General features: G+C 38.2%; 1 protein-coding gene across 2 annotated transcripts in view; it reads left to right on the forward strand.

The window, feature by feature from the left end:
• LOC134358518 (secretory carrier-associated membrane protein 5) overlaps positions 1-17,688 on the forward strand; it is a 69,652-nt gene extending 51,964 nt beyond the window's left edge. For both annotated transcript variants that reach the window (XM_063070824.1, XM_063070825.1), the window contains 2 exons: positions 2,066-2,183; positions 12,462-17,688. In XM_063070824.1, coding sequence (XP_062926894.1) covers positions 2,066-2,183; positions 12,462-12,659 — 316 coding nt within the window. In that variant the 3' untranslated portion in view covers positions 12,660-17,688. The remainder of the gene's footprint in view (positions 1-2,065; positions 2,184-12,461) is intronic.
• Positions 17,689-19,699: the final 2,011 nt, after the last annotated feature.

Consider the following 19,699-nt stretch of genomic DNA (forward strand, 5'->3'; position numbering starts at 1 on the left):
CCTTCCTACTCTGTCTCCCACTACTCCGCGCCTGCTACAACGTCGCCCGCTCCGTCAAACTGCTCTCTTTTAAATACTTCTGCTGCCTCACGGGCCGACTTACACATGCTTGTGCAGTCCTGCCCTGTTCAACTGCCGAAGAAAATGACCGACTTCCACAAACTGCTCTCTTTTAAATACTCCCGCTGCCTCAATACTCCTGCTGCCTTACTCAATACAGTGCAAAGTAATACCTTAATTTGATAAGAGCAGACCATGGGCACGGTAAGTCTCAAAGTCCTGATAGCCCCAACATCCCACGCAGACGGTAGAATAGAGAAACTCTCCCTGCCATGATCCTCCAGCGCTGCAAACTTGCCGATGCAGCATCCTGGAAGCACCCGACCACAGCCGACTCTGAGTCCGCCCAAAAACTTTGAGCCTCCGTCCAGCCCTCCAACATCGAGTACCATCTCTGCCAAGTGCTTCGACCCTGCCCTGGCTGCTGAGCAACAAGCAAAGCCGAGGACTCGGGGCCTTCCCCTCCGGAGATTTCGGATCACATAGTAGCAGCGACAATGAAACAGGCATTTCAGAAATTTCACCAGATGTTCCTCCGTGCTCTCATGTCTGCCTCCATCAAATCAGAATTGTGCACAGCACCCTACTTGACAGATAACAGATATGACAAATATCATTTGACAAATCCATCATTTTTTAAAGTACTTTATGTGGTAGATTTTTTTAAAAAGAAATCAAACTGCATAAAAAGTGTGTACTTTATTCCTCATGAAAATGATGTTCTAAATAAATCCTTGGCTATATTCCAATCTGAGGGGAAGATTAAGTGAGCTGATTTTTGTCAAAAATGCAAGGCATAGTTTAACGTTAGAGAATATTGCTAGCAGCAAATAAATGACATAACTTTTATTAGTGCAGCTGTTTCTGCTTACCAAATTTGCATGTTGTGAATTAAATCGTATTGGTGTTAATCATTGCAAAAGCTCTAAAGCCTGTGTGCCATGAAGAATATTGTATCTGTTTTAATGTTCACCTGTTCATTATTAGCATCCTTGAGTATTGTTTTATTTTCTCTGCAGCAAGAATTGTCCAGTTTACACTACTTTCTATATAGGAATGATATAAAATTAATGTTTTTGATTCTGTGGGGTGTTTTTTTTTAAAGCTTTCATTTTATTTGACATTAAAAGCTGTAGCTTCTACTTTGATAGCAATTTTGATTTACATGTCATTGGTCTTGTTGTATTGAGGCCAATTCTGCCTCATTCAGCTGACTGAGGGAGTGACTAACATGGCCCATACATGCGTATTCCACTGAAATGTGGTCTGTAGCTCTCAGTACAGAATGGGAAGTAAAAACTCCTGGATACAATCTGCTATCCCAGATCATACACCATTAATACAAGATATGTATCACCAAAGCTTGAAACCTGATGCACTATAGAAGAGGTCAGTTAGGCAAGAGAACTGATTAAATTAATCATTCAGTGGTTCTTTGGGTGTCTACTGTACCTAATAAAGTGGCCACTGAGTATGTTCGCGGTCTTATGCTGCTGTAGCCCATCCACTTCAGAGATGATCTACACACCAATGTGTGGTTATTTAATTTCCTGTCAGTTTGAACCAGTCTGGCCATTCTCCTCTGGTCTCTCATTAACAAAGTGTTTTTGCCCACCGAACAGCCACTTACTGGATGTTTTGTTTTTCTGCACCATTCCCTGTAAACTACAGAGACTGTTTGTATAAAAATCCCAAGAAATCAGCATTTTTTTGAAATACTCAAACCACCCTGTCTGGAACCAACATTCATTCATGGTCAAAATCACTTGGACCACATTTTTTCCCACTCTGATGTTTGGTCTGAATATCAACTAAACCTCCGTGATCATGCCTGCATGTTTTTAGACATTGAGTTGCTGCCATATGATTGACTGATTAGATATTTGTATTAATGAGCCGGTGTACCTAATGCCCACTGAGTGTATTTATCTTTGCTTGGGGTACTGTTATTAAAAATAATAATCACTCTATCACTGAAAGCTAATGTTTTGTTTTTTCCTGGCAGTGGCTGGATAGCAACCATTTCCTTCTTTGGGACAAATGTTGGCTCGGCGATTGTGATGCTGATTCCAACTATAATGTTTACAGCTGTAGCCGTGCTGTCTTTCATCGCACTGACCAAGGTAAAGCTTACTTGATTGGGCAGGAATATTGGCTTCTAGCTCCTCAGAACTAATGTTTTTGAAAAAAGGAATATTTTTAACAAACGCTATTAGTAATATTGAATGGTTTCACTTTCTTTTCTATTTTTCTTATCACTCTTTCTTCATCCTTGTTGATTGTACTGAAATATACATTCTTTTTTGTAACATCGATATCTTCTATCTGACACCATATTTTACAATGGTAGACTATATCCTTGTGTTTAAACTGGGATTCTTATAACGTATAACATGCCACTACTTGGGACACATTCACATCCAATTTGAATTGCCAAATACAATATTCTATATGATACTTCACACTAGTGTCTTAGGAGGAATGAGGAGGGATGCACGTGAAGCGAGCATTTTGGGTGTATCCTAGTCTGAGAGAGGGAGTGAGGGATTAATTTTGAAGGGTACAATAGAAAATATGAAATTTGAATTTTTGTACATTCTTTTGAACTTTTGAAATTGCATCAGGTTTCTACAATTCTAAAGATGATCAACAAATGCCTATTCCACAATAAATGTGCCATTGAAACATTTGATTTTAGGCAATATTAATAATGTGTTCTGGTACCCAATGGTGACATGGATCTTGAGGCAGAATAGTTGATGCACATGAGAGTAGCTTTGTCGCCTACTTTGAAACATACATGAAATGTATTGATTCCTTCAATGATCAACACAGTCTGAGAATGTGCTGGGGGTAGCCCACAAGTGTCACCATGCTTCCAGCACCGACATAGCATGCCTACAGCTTACCTGTACAGCTTTGCAATGTGGGAGGAAACTGGAGCATCTGGAGGAAACCCACACAGTCATGGGGAGAATGTACAAACTCCTTACAAACAGCAGCAGGAATTGAACCACAATCGTTATGCTAACTGCCATGTTCCCATGGTCACTCTATGTAGTAGGGTCAGGAGGATCTATGGTTATCGTAAAAGAAGTTTGCAAGGATAAGGATTTCTGTTTTTGATTGGATGCGGGGAGCTGCAACTCCATCAGGATGGATGGTTGGGGAGGGTTTTGGATGATTGAAATTTAATGCATCTTAAATAAAGTACTACAAGGAGTGATTTTTGAGAACCAGTGTGGACTTCATTGAAACAATTCCAAATGGAGATAATAAAAGAATGGATGATGTTTTCACTTGCCTCTTGATTATGGTTAGAAGGTTGATATCTTGATAGTTGAGATAATAGAAATAGATTTAAATTGGCATTCTTTAATATTTGTTTGAAGAGGAAGCATAGATAATTTCTTCAGGGAATTGGCTGTGGAAAATGATTGAACATTACAATATAAATGTGCAAAAGTGAAGTAATGTAGCATGCAGAAATGTCAGTTGTCTAGAGGATATTATTTCAGCTCTTGGTTCACAATCATTATCAACCACAGACCCAATTCTCCAGCCAGTAATCATTGTTGTAAAACAAAAAGTGTTTATAAAGTCAGAGATGTAAGATATCAAAGCTAATTATTTAAGTGTTTTGCTTATTTTCTCAACCATTTAGCAGCTGTCAGATTCTCTGATCAGGAAATGCATCTTTTTCTATAAACGTCCTTACACGTACGAAGTTACATTTCAAGATTTTTAGCTGCAGACTGTTTGTGTAGAGCTGTTTTGTGTTTGCTTTGGACTGTCACGTCGATCAAATGTCTGCTTCTGAAGCATTTGCTTGGAAGCTGGACGGCAATCTCTTTGCTGATTGAGTCAAAGGAGATCTGTGTAATCATGAAACTGGGTTCTGTTAACATTGAAGCAACACACAAAATGCTGGTGGAACGCAGCAGGCCAGGCAGCATCTTTTGGAAGTACAGTTGACGTTTCGGGTCAAGACCCTTTCTTGACTGTACTTCTTCCTATAGATGCTGCCTGGCCTGCTGTGTTCCACCGGCATTTTGTGTGTGTTCCTTGAATTTCTAGCATCTGCAGGTTTTCTCGTGTTTCTGTTAACGTTGAATTTGTTATAAGGACATACTGCACAGAAATTGGCCCTTTGGCCAATGGAATCTGTACTGTTATTAGCCACTTACACTGATCCCATTATTCTTCCTGAAATGCTATCAACCTCCCTCAGAGTCTACCACTCGCCTACACAGTAAGAGCAGTTTACAGTGGCCAATTAAGAGTCACGATCATGAAGCACAGAAACAAGACTTTTAGTTCACTATATCCTTAAAATAACTATTACACTGTTCCATTTACCAGTACTTTTCTGTAGCCTTTTCTGCCTGTTGATGCAGGTGTACACTGGATACTACTAAAATGTTGTGAGTACCAACCTCCACCAAACAGTCAGGTTGCATGTTTTAGAGTTCAACCATGCTCTGCGTGAAAAGTTCTTCCTTGAGTTTCCTCTAAACCACTTGCCCCTTACCCTTAACCTGTGCCCTCTGCTGTAAACTTCTACATGATGGAATAAACTCTACTGTCCACCATATCTATGCTTGTAAATTTTGTATTCCTTGATCTCCCTCCAGCCTCAGCTGCCTCAAAGACAAACCCAGCTTTTTTCATCTTTCCTCAAAAGTAAAACACTTCATTTTAGCAATGTCCTGGTAAATTTCTCCAGTGTGGTCACGTCCTTCGTATAGTGTATCAGCCAGGTGTGTGCACATTTCCTAATCTTCCACCCTGCACTTGAATGGCAATGGGAGCACTGAGGAAGTGGGAGGATGTGGTGGAAAAGGCGGTGTGTCGCTGAAAGAATATGCGTGCTCCACAGAGTACTATAGGTCAGGAATGGACCTGGGTCACTGGAACTGAGAGACAGGTGCATGTTGAAATTTCCATTGTTCCAGGTGTCTGATATATAGACCTACAAAAGGGAAATGTACATCTGTAGCGATTTTAAGAAGCTTGAAATTGCCCAGGAACTGAATTTGGTTGTTCAGTGAATCAGAGTTATTTATAAATAGAATAAACCAGAAACCTTTGATCAAAAATTTTAAAAAATTGGTAACTAAATCTATGAATCAACCTGATCTGAGTGAAAGCAGCACATTTGAACATTTAAAGCCAGCACTGCTGAACTGCTGTTGACTACGGATTCTGATCTTTTTAAAAACTCAGAGGGCCTTCATAATTCCTGCAGCGTCCGTAATCTGTATTTTTGTAGGTCTTGCATGCTTTTTTTTATTTAGAAGTACAGCATGGTAACAAGCTCTCCCAGCCCAAGAAGACTCTGCTGCCCAGTTACATCCATGTGACTAATTAACCTTTTAACCCATACAGCACTGAAATGTGGGAGGAAACCAGAGCACCCGGAAGAAGCCCACGCGGTCACAAGGAGAGTGTAGAAAGTCCTTGCAGACAGTGGCAGAATTGAAGCTGGGTGTTGTAATAGTGTTATACTAACCTCTACTCTACGATGTCACACCCACTTGTTTCTGCATTCTCCCGAAAATTTCTTTAATGAAGAGCTGCAGTTCAAACCCTTGACATTCAGTTTCTAATAGTTTGTGTGACTTTGGATAGCAATGGGGAGGGAAGTAAATGAGTGAGTCTAGTTTACATCTGTCTTCCAGGAACCTAATGTTTTTTTTAAATGTCTTCAAGGAAGTAACTAATTTTAATTTTTGTCACACTCTTTCAAAACCTTCCCATTGTTTATACTTTGTGGAAACAAAAAAAGTAGTTTAATTTCGTCAGGAACTTTTGCAATCCAGAGCTATTCATTGTGTATGATTAATTAGAATAATGGTTCATTGCAGAACACCTAATGAGTGCAGCTGTCACATTCTGGTGAATTCAATTAAGATATCATTACTTTTGTTGCCAGTGTAAACAAAAGTCATGTCCTCTAATTAATTTTCAGTTTAATGTCCACAATACTCTATGGCTGCATCTTTTCTATTCTCGGGCTCTTTGACATGAGAATTATGATGCTGTTTTCCAGCAATTAGTAAGCCATGGAATGTTTGATGGAAATAATTTCTTGCATCTTGCACTAAGCCCTTCAATGTAAAAAGATCATTTGAAGTTTACAGCAGAGGTAAAGGTTAATACAGCTTGGAACAACATAGATCAGTATTAGAGTGCTTTAGTTAGATCTACACATTACCAATATCAGGCTTCTGTATATTCAAGTCTTCAACAGAAATGGCAAAATATAAATGCAGTGCAGAAATTAAAAACAACTTATGAATTTAGTGTTGCTGAGGCACATTGGATTTGCTGAAATATTGTACGATTCAGTTACTGAAAAATCCAAGCCCACAATAATTGTTCCTTTTTCAGGATAAGAGATGGCTGTTTAAATAAAACTATTTGGGTTTGATCCAGCCCTTCACTATAGACTCTTTACTAAATGTCAAACAGTGTTATAAGAGCTGCGTTAAACAAATTGTGACCAACATTAAGAACCACCTAAGGTTTCTTTCTGTATTTGTAGTTGCAACCTGTCTACATTCTGTGTCAAGTGCCTTGCCTAAACTTCCCTAAAATGGCCAGGATGTCTCCAAATGTTTAGCTCCATTTTGTCTGTTTTCTCTTGAAAAGGTATTGCACAATTCTAAATCATGGATTTGTTACAGCGCTGCAGTATATTACTTCATGGTGAAGGCAGTGAGTCAGTGCCATTTGTCTTATCCTGGCTCTCTGCAAATTATTTTCCCAAATGCACATACAATTCCTTTTGCAAAGTTTTCAGTTATTATTCATCCTAGATTATAACTATTCTCTAGGTAAATTTTCCGGAAAAAATCATGGTATTCCCCTGTAATCTTTTGCCCATAGTTTTAAATCTATGATTCCTAGTCTTTGTACCATCTGCTAAAGGGAAGAGCTTCCTGTCAATCCTCTCATGATGTTGTACATCTTGTCAAGTCTCATTTTAGTTATGTTGTTTTCTCCAACTCCAAGCTTTGCCACTCTAAGCTTAAAGCTGAAATCTCTGGATCTGTTTTTGAAGCACTCTTTTCTGAACCTTTTATAGGCTGTTTGCATCATTATGAAGTGTGTGATCAGATGGTTTCGGTAGCTGAGCTGCAGTTAACCTGTGCTTAATACACAAAGAACACATCAACTCTACACAGTGAGGAAGCTAAGAACTCAGTGTCATTCCAATGAGTTAATGGCATTTAAATTGACCACCAGCTGAGTGCTAGTTTAAAATGCAGCTTTTATTTGGACAGTACACTGCCTTTGGTTTTATCACATTTGGGGAGAATTCTCTCTACATCACACGTTGCAAATCTCGTGCTTCGAGTCGTGCTTTAACCCAACACTGTGTGCGCTCAAGCAGCAGGTGCAGAGGAATGCTTCCAGTCCATGAACATAAAATAAAGATCCTTTCAAGTTACCCAAATGTTAATTTATTATCACTCATGCATTTCTTAACAAATAGAAAATTACTTTTATTGTTTTTAGCTTTAATGTTATTACTTATTTCAGTCAGTTAATTTATTAAAAAATGAATCTCTTGATTAAGATACCCCTGAGCTTCAGCTATCCATTCTAGACAAATAGTTCTTTTGAAAATTATCTGAAAGATTCCCTGTACTGTGTTGCAACTATGCTTACTTATTTTAGTAGAGTATTAAAGCTAAGAGTTCTGTTGACAAATATGCTGATAGAAGAAAGAGCTTTTCATTTGATTAGCATATCAGAGGGAGATTGAAAACCTGACTGAGTGGTGCCACAACAGCCACCTCTCACTCAATGTCAGCAAGACCAAGGAACTGATCATTGACTTCAGGAGGAGAAACTAAGGTCCATGAGCCACTCCTCATCAGAGAATCAAATGTGGAGAGGATCAGCAACTTTAAATTCCTCAGTGTGTTATCATTTGAGGATCTGTCCTGGACCCAGCAAGTAAGTGCAATTATTATGAAAAAGGCAAGGCATCGCCTCTACTTCCTTTGAAGTTTGCAAAGATTTGGCATGACATCTAAAATTTTGATCAACTTCTGTAGATGTGTGGTGGAGGGTGTATTGACTGGTTGCATCACGGCTTGGTATGGAAACGCCAATGCCCTTGAATGGAAAATCCTACAAAAAAAAATAGTCGATATGGCCCATTCCATCACAGGTAAAGCCCTCCCCACAACTGAGCACATATGCACAGAGCACTTGCAGGAAAAAAAGCATCCATCATCAAGGATTCCCACCACCTGACCATGCTTTCTTTTTGTGGCTACCATCAGGAAGAAAGGACTGGTGCCATCACCAGGTTTAAGTACAGTTATTACCCCTCAATCATCAGCTTTTGAACCAGTGGGGATAACTTCACTCACCATCACTGAACAACCTATGGACCTATCCCACAACATATGGACTCACTTTCAAGGACTCATCTTGTGTTCGCAATATTTATTGCTTGCTTATTTGTTTTTGCTTGTATTTGTGCAGTTTGTTGTCTTTTGCACAATGGTGCTTTTTCCATCCTGTTGTGTGTAGTCCTTCAATTATTTTTTTCTTGGATTTACTGAGTATGCCCACAAGAAAACTAATCTTAAAGTTGTATATGGTGACATATACAGTGGCATGCAAAAGTTTGGGCACCCCGGTCAAAATTTCTGTTACTGTGAATAGAAACATAGAAACATAGAAAATAGGTGCAGGAGTAGGCCATTCGGCCCTTCGAGCCTGCACCGCCATTTATTATGATCATGGCTGATCATCCAACTCAGAACCCTGCACCAGCCTTCCCTCCATACCCCCTGATCCCCGTAGCCACAAGGGCCATATCTAACCCCCTCTTAAATAAAGCCAATGAACCGGCCTCAACTGTTTCCTGTGGCAGAGAATTCCACAGATTCACCACTCTCTGTGTGAAGAAGTTTTTCCTAATCTCGGTCCTAAAAGGCTTCCCCTTTATCATCAAACTGTGACCCCTTGTTCTGGACTTCCCCAACATCGGGAACAATCTTCCTGCATCTAGCCTGTCCAATCCCTTTAGGATTTTATACGTTTCAATCAGATCCCCCCCTCAATCTTCTAACTTCCAACGAGTACAAGCCTAGTTCATCCAGTCTTTCTTCATATGAAAGTCCTGCCATCCCAGGAATCAATCTGGTGAACCTTCTTTGTATTCGCTCTATGGTAAGGATGTCTTTCCTCAGATTAGGGGACCAAAACTGCACACAATACTGCAGGTGTGGTCTCACCAAGGCCTTGTACAACTGCAGTAGTACCTCCCTGCTCCTGTACTCGAATCCTCTCACTATAAATGCCAGCATACCATTCGCCTTTTTCACCGCCTGCTGTACCTGCATGTCCATTTTCAATGACTGGTGTATAATGACACCCAGGTCTCGTTGCACCTCCCCTTTTCCTAATCGGCCACCATTCAGATAATAATCTGTTTTCCTATTTTTGCCACCAAAGTGGATAACTTCACATCTATCCACATTAAATTGCATCTGCCATGAATTTGCCCACTCACCCAACCCATCCAAGTCACCCTGCATCCTCTTAGCATCCTCCTCACAGCTAACACTGCTGCCCAGCTTCGTGTCATCCGCAAACTTGGAGATGCTGCATTTAATTCCCTCATCCAAGTCATTAATATATATTGTAAACAACTGGGGTCCCAGCACTGAGCCTTGCGGTACCCCACTAGTCACTGCCTGCCATTCTGAAAAGGTCCCGTTTATTCCCACTCTTTGCTTCCTGTCTGCTAACCAATCCTCTATCCACATCAATACCTTACCCCCCAATACCGTGTGCTTTAAGTTTGCACACTAATCTCCTGTGTGGGACCTTGTCAAAAGCCTTTTGAAAATCCAAATATACCACATCCACTGGTTCTCCCCTATCCACTCTACTAGTTATATCCTCAAAAAATTCTATGAGATTCGTCAGACATGATTTTCCTTTCACAAATCCATGCTGACTTTGTCCGATGATTTCACCGCTTTCCAAATGTGCTGTTATCACATCTTTGATAACTGACTCCAGCAGTTTCCCCACCACCGACGTTAGGCTAACCGGTCTATAATTCCCCGGTTTCTCTCTCCCTCCTTTTTTAAAAAGTGGGGTTACATTAGCCACCCTCCAATCCTCAGGAACTAGTCCAGAATCTAACGAGTTTTGAAAAATTATCACTAATGCATCCACTATTTCTTGGGCTACTTCCTTAAGCACTCTGGGATGCAGACCATCTGGCCCTGGGGATTTATCTGCCTTTAATCCCTTCAATTTACCTAACACCACTTCCCTACTAACATGTACTTTGCTCAGTTCCTCCATCTCACTGGACCCTCTGTCCCCTACTATTTTTGGAAGATTATTTATGTCCTCCTTAGTGAAGACAGAACCAAAGTAATTATTCAATTAGTCTGCCATGTCCTTGCTCCCCATAATCAATTCATCTGTTTCTGTCTGTAGGGGACTGTCTGTAGCTAAGTGAGTAAAAGATGACCTGATTTCCAAAAGGCATAAAGTTAAAGATGACACATTTCTTTAATATTTTAAGCAAGATTACTTTTTTATTTCCATCTTTTACAGTTTCAAAACAACAAAAAAAGGAGTCCTGAAGCAAAAGTTTGGGCATCCTGCATGGTCAGTACTTAGTAACACCCCCTTTGACAAGCCTATCACAGCTTGTAAACGCTTTCTGTAGCCAGCTAAGAGTCTTTCAATTCTTGTTTCAGGCATTTTCACCGTTTCTTCCTTGCAAAAGCCTTCTAGTTCTGTGAGATTCTTGGGCCGTCTTGCATACGCTGCTCTTTGGAGATCTATCCACAGATTTTTGATGATGCTTAGGTCGGGGGACTGAGGGCCATGGCAAAACCTTCAGCTTGCGCCTCTTGAGGTAGTCCATTGTGGATTTTGAGGTGTGTTTCGGATCATTATCCTGTTGTAGAAGCCATCCTCTTTTCATCTTAAACTTTTATACAGACGGTGTGATGTTTGTTTCCAGAATTTGCTGGTATTTAATTGAATTCATTCTTCCCTCTACCAGTGAAATGTTCCCCGTGCCACTGGCTGCAACACAAGCCCAAAGCATGATCGATCCACCCCTGTGCTTAACAGTTGGAGAGGTGTTCTTTTCATGAAATTCTGCACCCTTTTTTCTCCAAACATACCTTTGCTCATTGCGGCCAAAAAGTTCTATTTTAACTTCATCAGTCCACAGGACTTGTTTCCAAAATGCATCAGGCTTGTTTAGATGTTCCTTTGCAAACTTCTGATGCTGAATTTTGTGGTGAGGATGCAGGAAAGGTTTTCTTCTGCTGACTCTTCCATTGAGGTTATATTTGTGCAGGTGTCACTGCACAGAAGAACAGTGCTCCAGCACTCCAGAGTCTGCTAAATCTTCCTGAAGGTCTTTTGCAGTCAAACGGGGGTTTTGATTTGCCTTTCTAGCATCCTACGAGCAGTTCTCTGAAGGTTTTCTTGGTCTTCCAGACCTCAACTTGACCTCCACCGTTCCTGTTAACTGCTATTTCTTAATGACATTACAAATTAAGGAAGCAGCTACCTGAAAACACTTTGCTATCTTCTTATCGCCTTTTCCTGCTTTGTGGGCATCATTTATTTTAACTTTCAGAGTGCTAGGCAGCTGCTTAGAGGAGCCCATGGCTGCTGATTGTTGGGACAAGGTTTGAGGAGTCAGGGTATTTATAAAGTTTTGAAATTTGCATCACCTGGCCTTTCCTAACAATGACTGTGAACAAGCCATAGTTCAACAAGCTAACAAGCTAATTAAAGTCTGAGACCTTGGTAAAAGTTATCTGAGAGCTCAAATCTCTTGGGATCCCCAAACTTTTGCATGGTGCTCCTTTCCTTTTTCACTCTAAAATTGTACAAAACAAAAATAATACACTAATCTTGCTTAAAATGTTGAAAAGAATGTTTCATCTTTAACTTCATGATTTTTTGGAGATCAGTTCATCTTCTACTCATTTAACTATTCACAGTAACAGAAATTTTGACTGGGGTGCCCAAACTTTTGGATGCCACTGTATAGTTTGATAATTTACTTTGAACTTTGAATTTCTATTCCATTCTAACCATTATTTCTGATCGTTGTTTTGGGATTGTTAGAAATTGGAAGTGGAAAAATATGTATCAGTAAATTGAACATTTGTGAGAAATTTCTTTAAAAGTGAGTGGAAAATGTGGGCTGATAACACAGACAGCTGAAGCAAATAGAAAGATTTGTTAAAGGGGGAAATGAAATGGACTTTTTACAATCACAGGTTTTAATGATGAATTGTCTTTGTTGCAATTCAATTCAATTTCTTACCTGTCTCTCTTGTAAATAATTAATTTAAACTTGACATTGTTGCTGGTCCTAGGTGCACAATTATTATCGTGGCAGTGGAGGAAGTATGAGTAAAGCTCAAGAAGAATGGACTACTGGGGCATGGAAGAACCCACATGTGCAACAGGCAGCCCAGCAAGCAGCTGTTGGTGCAGTCCAAGGGTCCATGCAGAACCCACAGTACACAGGATACTCGGACACTCCCAACTATGCGTACAACAACCAGATGTAAGCTTCCTGCATTAATGCACCTTGTTGGTTTACAACGCATCCCCTGGATTCAGGATCAGGTGGAAAGTGCAACATGTTTTATTTTGTCAATATTGTTCAGAGATCAGGTGTTCAGAAAGCAGCTAATATTTGTGATGTACACTAGAAACAAGTCATGGTTACTGTAGAAAAATGTGCAAAATAGTTTTAAAAGATGTGATGTTATTGATATTGAAATTGTGATGATATAGGATCCTTCCAATTTAAAGATTTAAAGAAAAATCATGCACACAAATGTAATAAGGGTAGTCCAATAAAATGATCACCAGATTATTTCTGCAGACAAGTACAGTAAAATTCCTTGCCCACATAGCACTCCCAGTATTGATTACTTCTGCTGTATTTTAGATCAATGTTGTGATTACCCCAAGGCTCGTTTGTAGAATGCAGATTATTAGCCAAAGTATGGAGATAGTGTATTGGCGCAAAATTTAAAAAACCTCAAATGATCCATTTGTCATCATAACTTGGTAGCTGTATCTAAAGTTCCACAAGGTTCTGTTCATTCTACATATGCAACAAAATGTTGCAAAGGGATCAAATTGTCCTTGGATTTCAGAACTAAACGTGTGCAGGAGTGTTTACCAGCAGTTTTATTGTCCAACTGTTTTTCAAATTCCACTGATCTTGCAGGATGTGAAGGTGCAGGTGTCAGTGGAAGTGACTGTCAAACTCCTCCACACATTTAGAGCTAGCAACTGAAAGTGAATTTCTCCCCCAAGTGCCTAACATATCCTAATTAGATACTTAAGTTCTAAATTTCTGGTAGAATCATTGTAAGTTAAGTAGAATACATTAATTTCAAATTTTGTATCAAATGAATAACAATGCATAAAAATCCAATGCTGCTTTATATGATCTTACATTGTTGAGCTAACAGATCAGACAACGCAAGAGGAGAATAATTTGTTGCAATTTTTTATGCATTTTGCAGCATTTTATTGCTTAATATTTTAAGTTAAATAGTGCTGCTCATATCTGAAAGACTTAATTTATATGGCTGCCTAATTCATCAATTGCAAAGTCATTTTTTTAAACATTAACGTTGGTCTAACTTCTCAGGAACTTGGTTGGCAACTTAATTCGGTTTTGCCTTGCATGTATCTGAAGGCTGGACTAATTTGAAACTACCATTTTGCTTATTGTCACTTAATTTGTGACTGTACTGATTATGTTTAGCCTATAATCATTTTTACTCATGTTAACTAAAGCATCTTCATATAATCTTTGTAGAATTTCCCCCAAAAAAACAATTGGAATAAGAGATGAACAGCACATTTAGAGTCAATGTACTTATAGTAATGAATATTATTTCCATTCTTATTTTGGAGTTTTATACTCCTTTCAAATGAGAAAGGCCATAGAAAGATATGCTATATATAGGATAAGATGATGGGGTTGGGACTAATGGTCTAGGGCAGTAAACGTCATGCTTCTCATGTAGAGATTGAATCATAAATATCTAATTGGGTAAAGGTACCTTCTAGTAAAGTTGGATTTTACCTTATTTAATTTATTAAAAATACAATTGCACCTACCTGTATTGGAAACCAATTCATCATTAGCAAGTTCAGGGACTGAACTAAGTACAAACAGCAAGAAAATGTGGCATCCAAGACACAGGCAATGGTCAGTCAATACATCATTAAATTAATAAGGGAGAAAATGCAAGCGCTTATTAACTGCTTCAGGGAAGTTGCTGCAAAGTGCAAAGGTCTCTGTTAAGCCAATAAATTGAATCAGTCTGTGGTAGCATTTGGATAACAAATAGAAGACTGACTTGGAATCTATTATACAAAGGATGTGCTCCCATTTTTACATTCCTACAGATTTCTAAGTTAATCTTGATCAGTATTGTGAAGAGATTTTAATCTGCAAAGCTGCCGTGGTGTTCAGATCAAAAGCAATCTGTACCTGGGAAGGACATAGTGAATTAATTTTGTACAGTAAATATAATCTGAGATAAGAAAGTTAATTTTTTTGAATTAAAGTATAGATGTACATAAGAATATTTAAACTGGTCAGTGACTATGGTGATTGTGGCTTCGTACAGTTGTATAAATTGTTGTAGGAGCATGAATTATAGTTAGCTATTCTGGTGTTCAAGATTAAATGCGCACTTTGAATTTGTTATTTCTTGTTTTTACCCATGAACTACAGGAAAAGTGCATTGCGATTCAGACTTGTTTAATAGTATTTTGGTTGTACATAAACTCTCACCATGCGTTTAAGTTAATCACTGCCTTGGTCGGCTACTTTCCTTTCCAACTCAGAAAATTGTGGAATTGTTTATTTCAGAGCCATTAGATAATTCTGCATTTGTGATATTAGAAAATTATTAACTTTATTTTTACAGGGACAAGCACTTTAGAATTTTGTCTTTGTAAAAGTGGGAATCATGATCATATAATATTTTGTGATGGAATACAACAGTTCTGTAGCACTTTAAAAGATTAACATTTCTCAGTTGTGTAGAATCATACAATGGTTAAATAAATTACCTCTGGTTCTGGCATATGAACTGGGAACTCCTGCATGTTACCATAACAACATATGCAGCCACTATAGGTTTAATTGTAGGATTGATTTTTGCATTGGGTGCATTTCATTAAATGTAAATAATTGAAGTAATTGGTGATTGTAAGATGTTCACTGTGAAAATTAGAATGAACCTCAATGATCACACTATTCTTACTACAGCTTGATTATGACACTTATTAAAAATTACCACCTTTTATTGTACTTCAGAATCTATATACTTTATTCCAACCTAAGCACAAAACATTATGCCATGGTAATTAAAAAATAAATGCACCTTTTCCTGTCATCTTTTAACCCCAGCACCCCATAGTTATATTGTGTTTCCTTTTGTATAATCTGAAAATGACAGGTGCTTACAAAGTACTTCCTTGGATAAAATATGCAGTCTAAAGCCATCTATTTATCACTAGGACCAATACTGTACCTTCCAGCATCTTACTATTCTGCAGTAAACAGGAATTATTGCACAACTCAATGAACTGTATAGAGAAGCTATTATTTTTCTGTATTTTCAATAATTGTTTGCCCCTTGCATTTATAATCTGCTGGAAACTGCATATGGTTTTCTGCATTTAAAATAAAATAACCCAAATTGATGATGGAGAGATTTTGGTACAAGCTGCTGATGAGAGCAATTTCTCACCAGCTGAAGGATACCTGCAGTGAAAGAAATTTTCAATCAGCACTGTTTTTAAAAGGTGGTTAATTTCAGACACAGTGGGGTAAGATTTCCAATCTGTTGCTAGTTGGGGGGAAAATCATCAGCATATTAAGTTCTTTCTCCCCTTTCACAGAAACTCTTTTCAGAGTTTTGCAGAATCCAAAATTTTCTTTCAGTATTTTTATTAATATTATATAAATTGCATCAATACAAATACAAAATTCATAAGGATACAAATAAGTAATATGAATTACACTACAGTTAAATCATAGTAATATGATCACAGTATCCCATATTCCAAATCAGTCATGTACAAAATTTTCCTACAAACACATCTCAATACTACTGCACTGAAAATTTAGTCAAAATATGTTTTCTCCCATGCCATTCAAAAAATTGCTATCCTTTGAACATTAGCCGTACTTTAGGTAAATGTCAATTTTATTTCTTTCTGAATACATGACAGTTTACATTAGGAATTTTATAAAATATTATAGATCACAATTCTATTAAGCTTTATATACCAATAGCAGCAAAATTGTGTTTCTCGTTGTTTCTTCATTCCATTGCCCAGTTCTGTTTAAATGCATTATGTACTTGCATTTTCTTCCTACACTCAGTACTTGTGCTTTCCCATGTGACCATCCAGTAACTCAGCAAACACTTCAATTCTTTTTAAACTATTGGTTAATTAATTTATGTAAATTAATACTTAAACTTTAAAAAAGACAAAGTATTGTTTTGCATCAGGGATTCTAACACTCTACCAATAAAATTAACTGCATTGAGAACCTTATAGCCTCATCTTCTAGTAGACCAGTTTGAATAACTTATTTGGATCCAGTCCTATCATTTGGATGAGATATATACACATTATGTACTTTTCCTCCTACATCCAGTACTTGTGCTTTCCCATATGCCCATCCAGTTTATTATTTTGGTCATGAAACCCAGTTCCTTTTCTGAAGATGAGCATTTCATCACAAATTTCAAAGCTGGATCCCTCTCTCCTCGTTTACTGCAGACCATAAACATAGTGGCATTTGCTGATTTATATTTGTGTTCCATGGAAACCTCTGCTATAATAGAAATTAAATTGGGCTGAACCCAAGAACAGTTGTGTTCGAATAAACTAGCTAAGTGAAAGAAAAAATGTAAGCATTGTATACAATAAAACTCATTGGGTTGCACTATCTAGCATTGGTAAATAACATTGGTCATTCAGCTATACTATTTCCATCATTCAAAAGTACTTGCAAACTTGTTTATTTTAATCTTGCTTTAATAGGACTTGTACTGAAGATTAGGAAAGTTATCTCTGACAACATTGTCTAGACTGTAAAACTAGAATTAATGTCCAGTATCTTGTAAATAATTATTTGAACCGTGTTGATAAAGTATTACTATGGGAATCTATAATGTGATTCTTTTGAGGTTAAATAATATATCACCTTAATAACCCTGATACTGTTGTTTTGGTTAAAACAGTCAACTACATTCATACTTCTAATAGTATTGTCTAACCCCGAAATTACACTTTCTGACTGCAGAGTGCAATCTGTTAACCAATTAAAAAGGGCAATTTTTCAAAGAAAAGGTTAATGTGTTTAATAACTACTGCATTGTTGCATACGCTACTTAGAAGGTAATTGTCTGCATTGTTTTCACTTTTTATGGTAATTCTTCAAAATGGAGTATCTATACCTTTCCAGTTGAGAAATGATATCGCTGTAATTCCAGTATGTCAATGTGTCAGTGTCATTGTGTAAAAATAAATGGTAAAACTTAGCCTGGTTATCATGTTTTGTCTTGAACTATCATTTCAAATTTTTACTTGCATCCTACCATACACACATCTGCATATCTCTCATTTGCAGCAGGGTTAATGCTGCTAATTATTGTGGCTGGCCTAACTAGGAATTACTTCCATCTTCAACCTGAAGCAAGTTACTGTAGTTCCTTTACCAAATATATTGTACTGTTTTAAATGATTCCTAGCCTAAGGCTGCATATTAAAAAAATCTTCAGGACCACACATTCAGCTAGTAGGCAACTTGTCCAACAAGGCCAGAATCCATAGTCTGAGTCATACAGCACAGAAGCATTCCCTTTGCCTATCATGTTGATGCTAACCATTGTGTCTGGTATAGCACCAGCAGCCCAGGTTCAATTCCCCCACTGTCTGTAAGGAGTTTTGTACATTCTCCCTGTAAATACAAGCGTTTCCTCTGTGTTCCGGTTCTCTACCTCATTCCCAAAGACATGGGGATTAGGTTAATTTGTCACATGGGAGTAATTGGACAAGGGCTCATTGGGGTAAAAGGGCCTGTTACTCTGCTGCATTTCTAATTTTAAAAAAATCAAAAATATCTGTACTACTCCAAATTATTAGTACTTTTCTGTGTTCTGTTTTGGCAATTCAAGTTCTGACAAAAGGTTTTCAATCTGAAAAATTAACTCTCCACAGAATCCAAATGCATATTTTCAAATGTCAGTGGTACTGAAACCTCAGCAACACTGAAGTTCTAAAACTATTGGTAAACATTTTGGAAATAGTCAGCCTGGTGAAGTATTCTATTGATGTCCATACTCGACATAAACAGCAAAATGCAACATGCCTAAGTAACTTGAAGCGAAATATTGCTCATGATTACAAATACTTTAATAAATCTATGGCTTCTGATGAAGCGGGTCAGTAGACCTGCTAACAATTTCATGGTTCTAAAATATAACAGCTCCTTAATGTCCACTAGCTTTGCAATCTTGTCACATGATACTTAGAGTTGCCATGTGGTGGGATTTGACAACCTCAACGGCAGTATTGGTAGCATAGTGGTTAGCGTAACACTATTATTGCACCAGTGACCTGGGTTCAATTCCCATCGCTGTCTGTAAGGAGTTTTGTACATTCTCCCTGTGACTGCATGGGTTTCCTGTCACATTCCAATGACATATAGGTCAGTAGGTTAATTGGCCACATGAATGTAATTGGGTGGCACAGGCTTGTTGGACGAGGAAGGTCTCCTACTGTGTTGGGGCAAAAAACAGCTTTACCTCATGTGAACCTGGAACCTGTACAGTATGACTCGCATGTATATTTGATTCTATTCTTCATCACAGGGCAGGCTGGAATCTGCATTGGCCTGTTTGTCTGATCATGGTGATTGAATGCAACATTACAAGTCTGCTTGGGTTTAGCTACCTAGTGCTAGCAACCGATGAATCAGAATCAGGTTTATTATCACCAGCATGTGATGTGAAATTTGTTAACTTAGCAGCAGCAGCAGTTCAATGCAATACATAATCTAGCAGAGAGGGAGAAAAAATAATATTAAATAAAATTAAATAATAAACAAATCCCATTACATATTGAATAGATTATTTAAAAATGAGGAAAAAAACAAATACTGTACATTTTTAAAAAGTGAGGTAGTGTCCAAAGCTTCAAAGTCCATTCAGGAATCTGATGGCAGAGGGGAAGAAGCTGTTCCTCAATCACTGAGCATGTGCCTTCAGGCTGCTTTATCTCCTACCTGATGGTAACAGTGAGAAAAGGGCATGCCCTGGGTGCTGGAGGTCTTTAATAATGGACGCTGCCTTTCTGAGACACCGCTTCCTAAAGATGTCCTGGGTACTTTGCAGGCTAGTGCCCAAGATGGAGCTGACTAGACTTACAACCTTCTGCAGCTTCTTTCAGTCCTGTGCAGCAGCTCCTCTATACCAAACAGTGATGCAGCCTGTCAGAATGCTCTCCACTGTACAACTATAGAAGTTTTTGTATGTATTTGTTGACATGCCAA

The sequence above is a fragment of the Mobula hypostoma genome, chromosome 18 (genome assembly GCF_963921235.1).
Source record: "Mobula hypostoma chromosome 18, sMobHyp1.1, whole genome shotgun sequence".
NCBI classification, from domain to species: Eukaryota; Metazoa; Chordata; class Chondrichthyes; order Myliobatiformes; family Myliobatidae; genus Mobula; species Mobula hypostoma.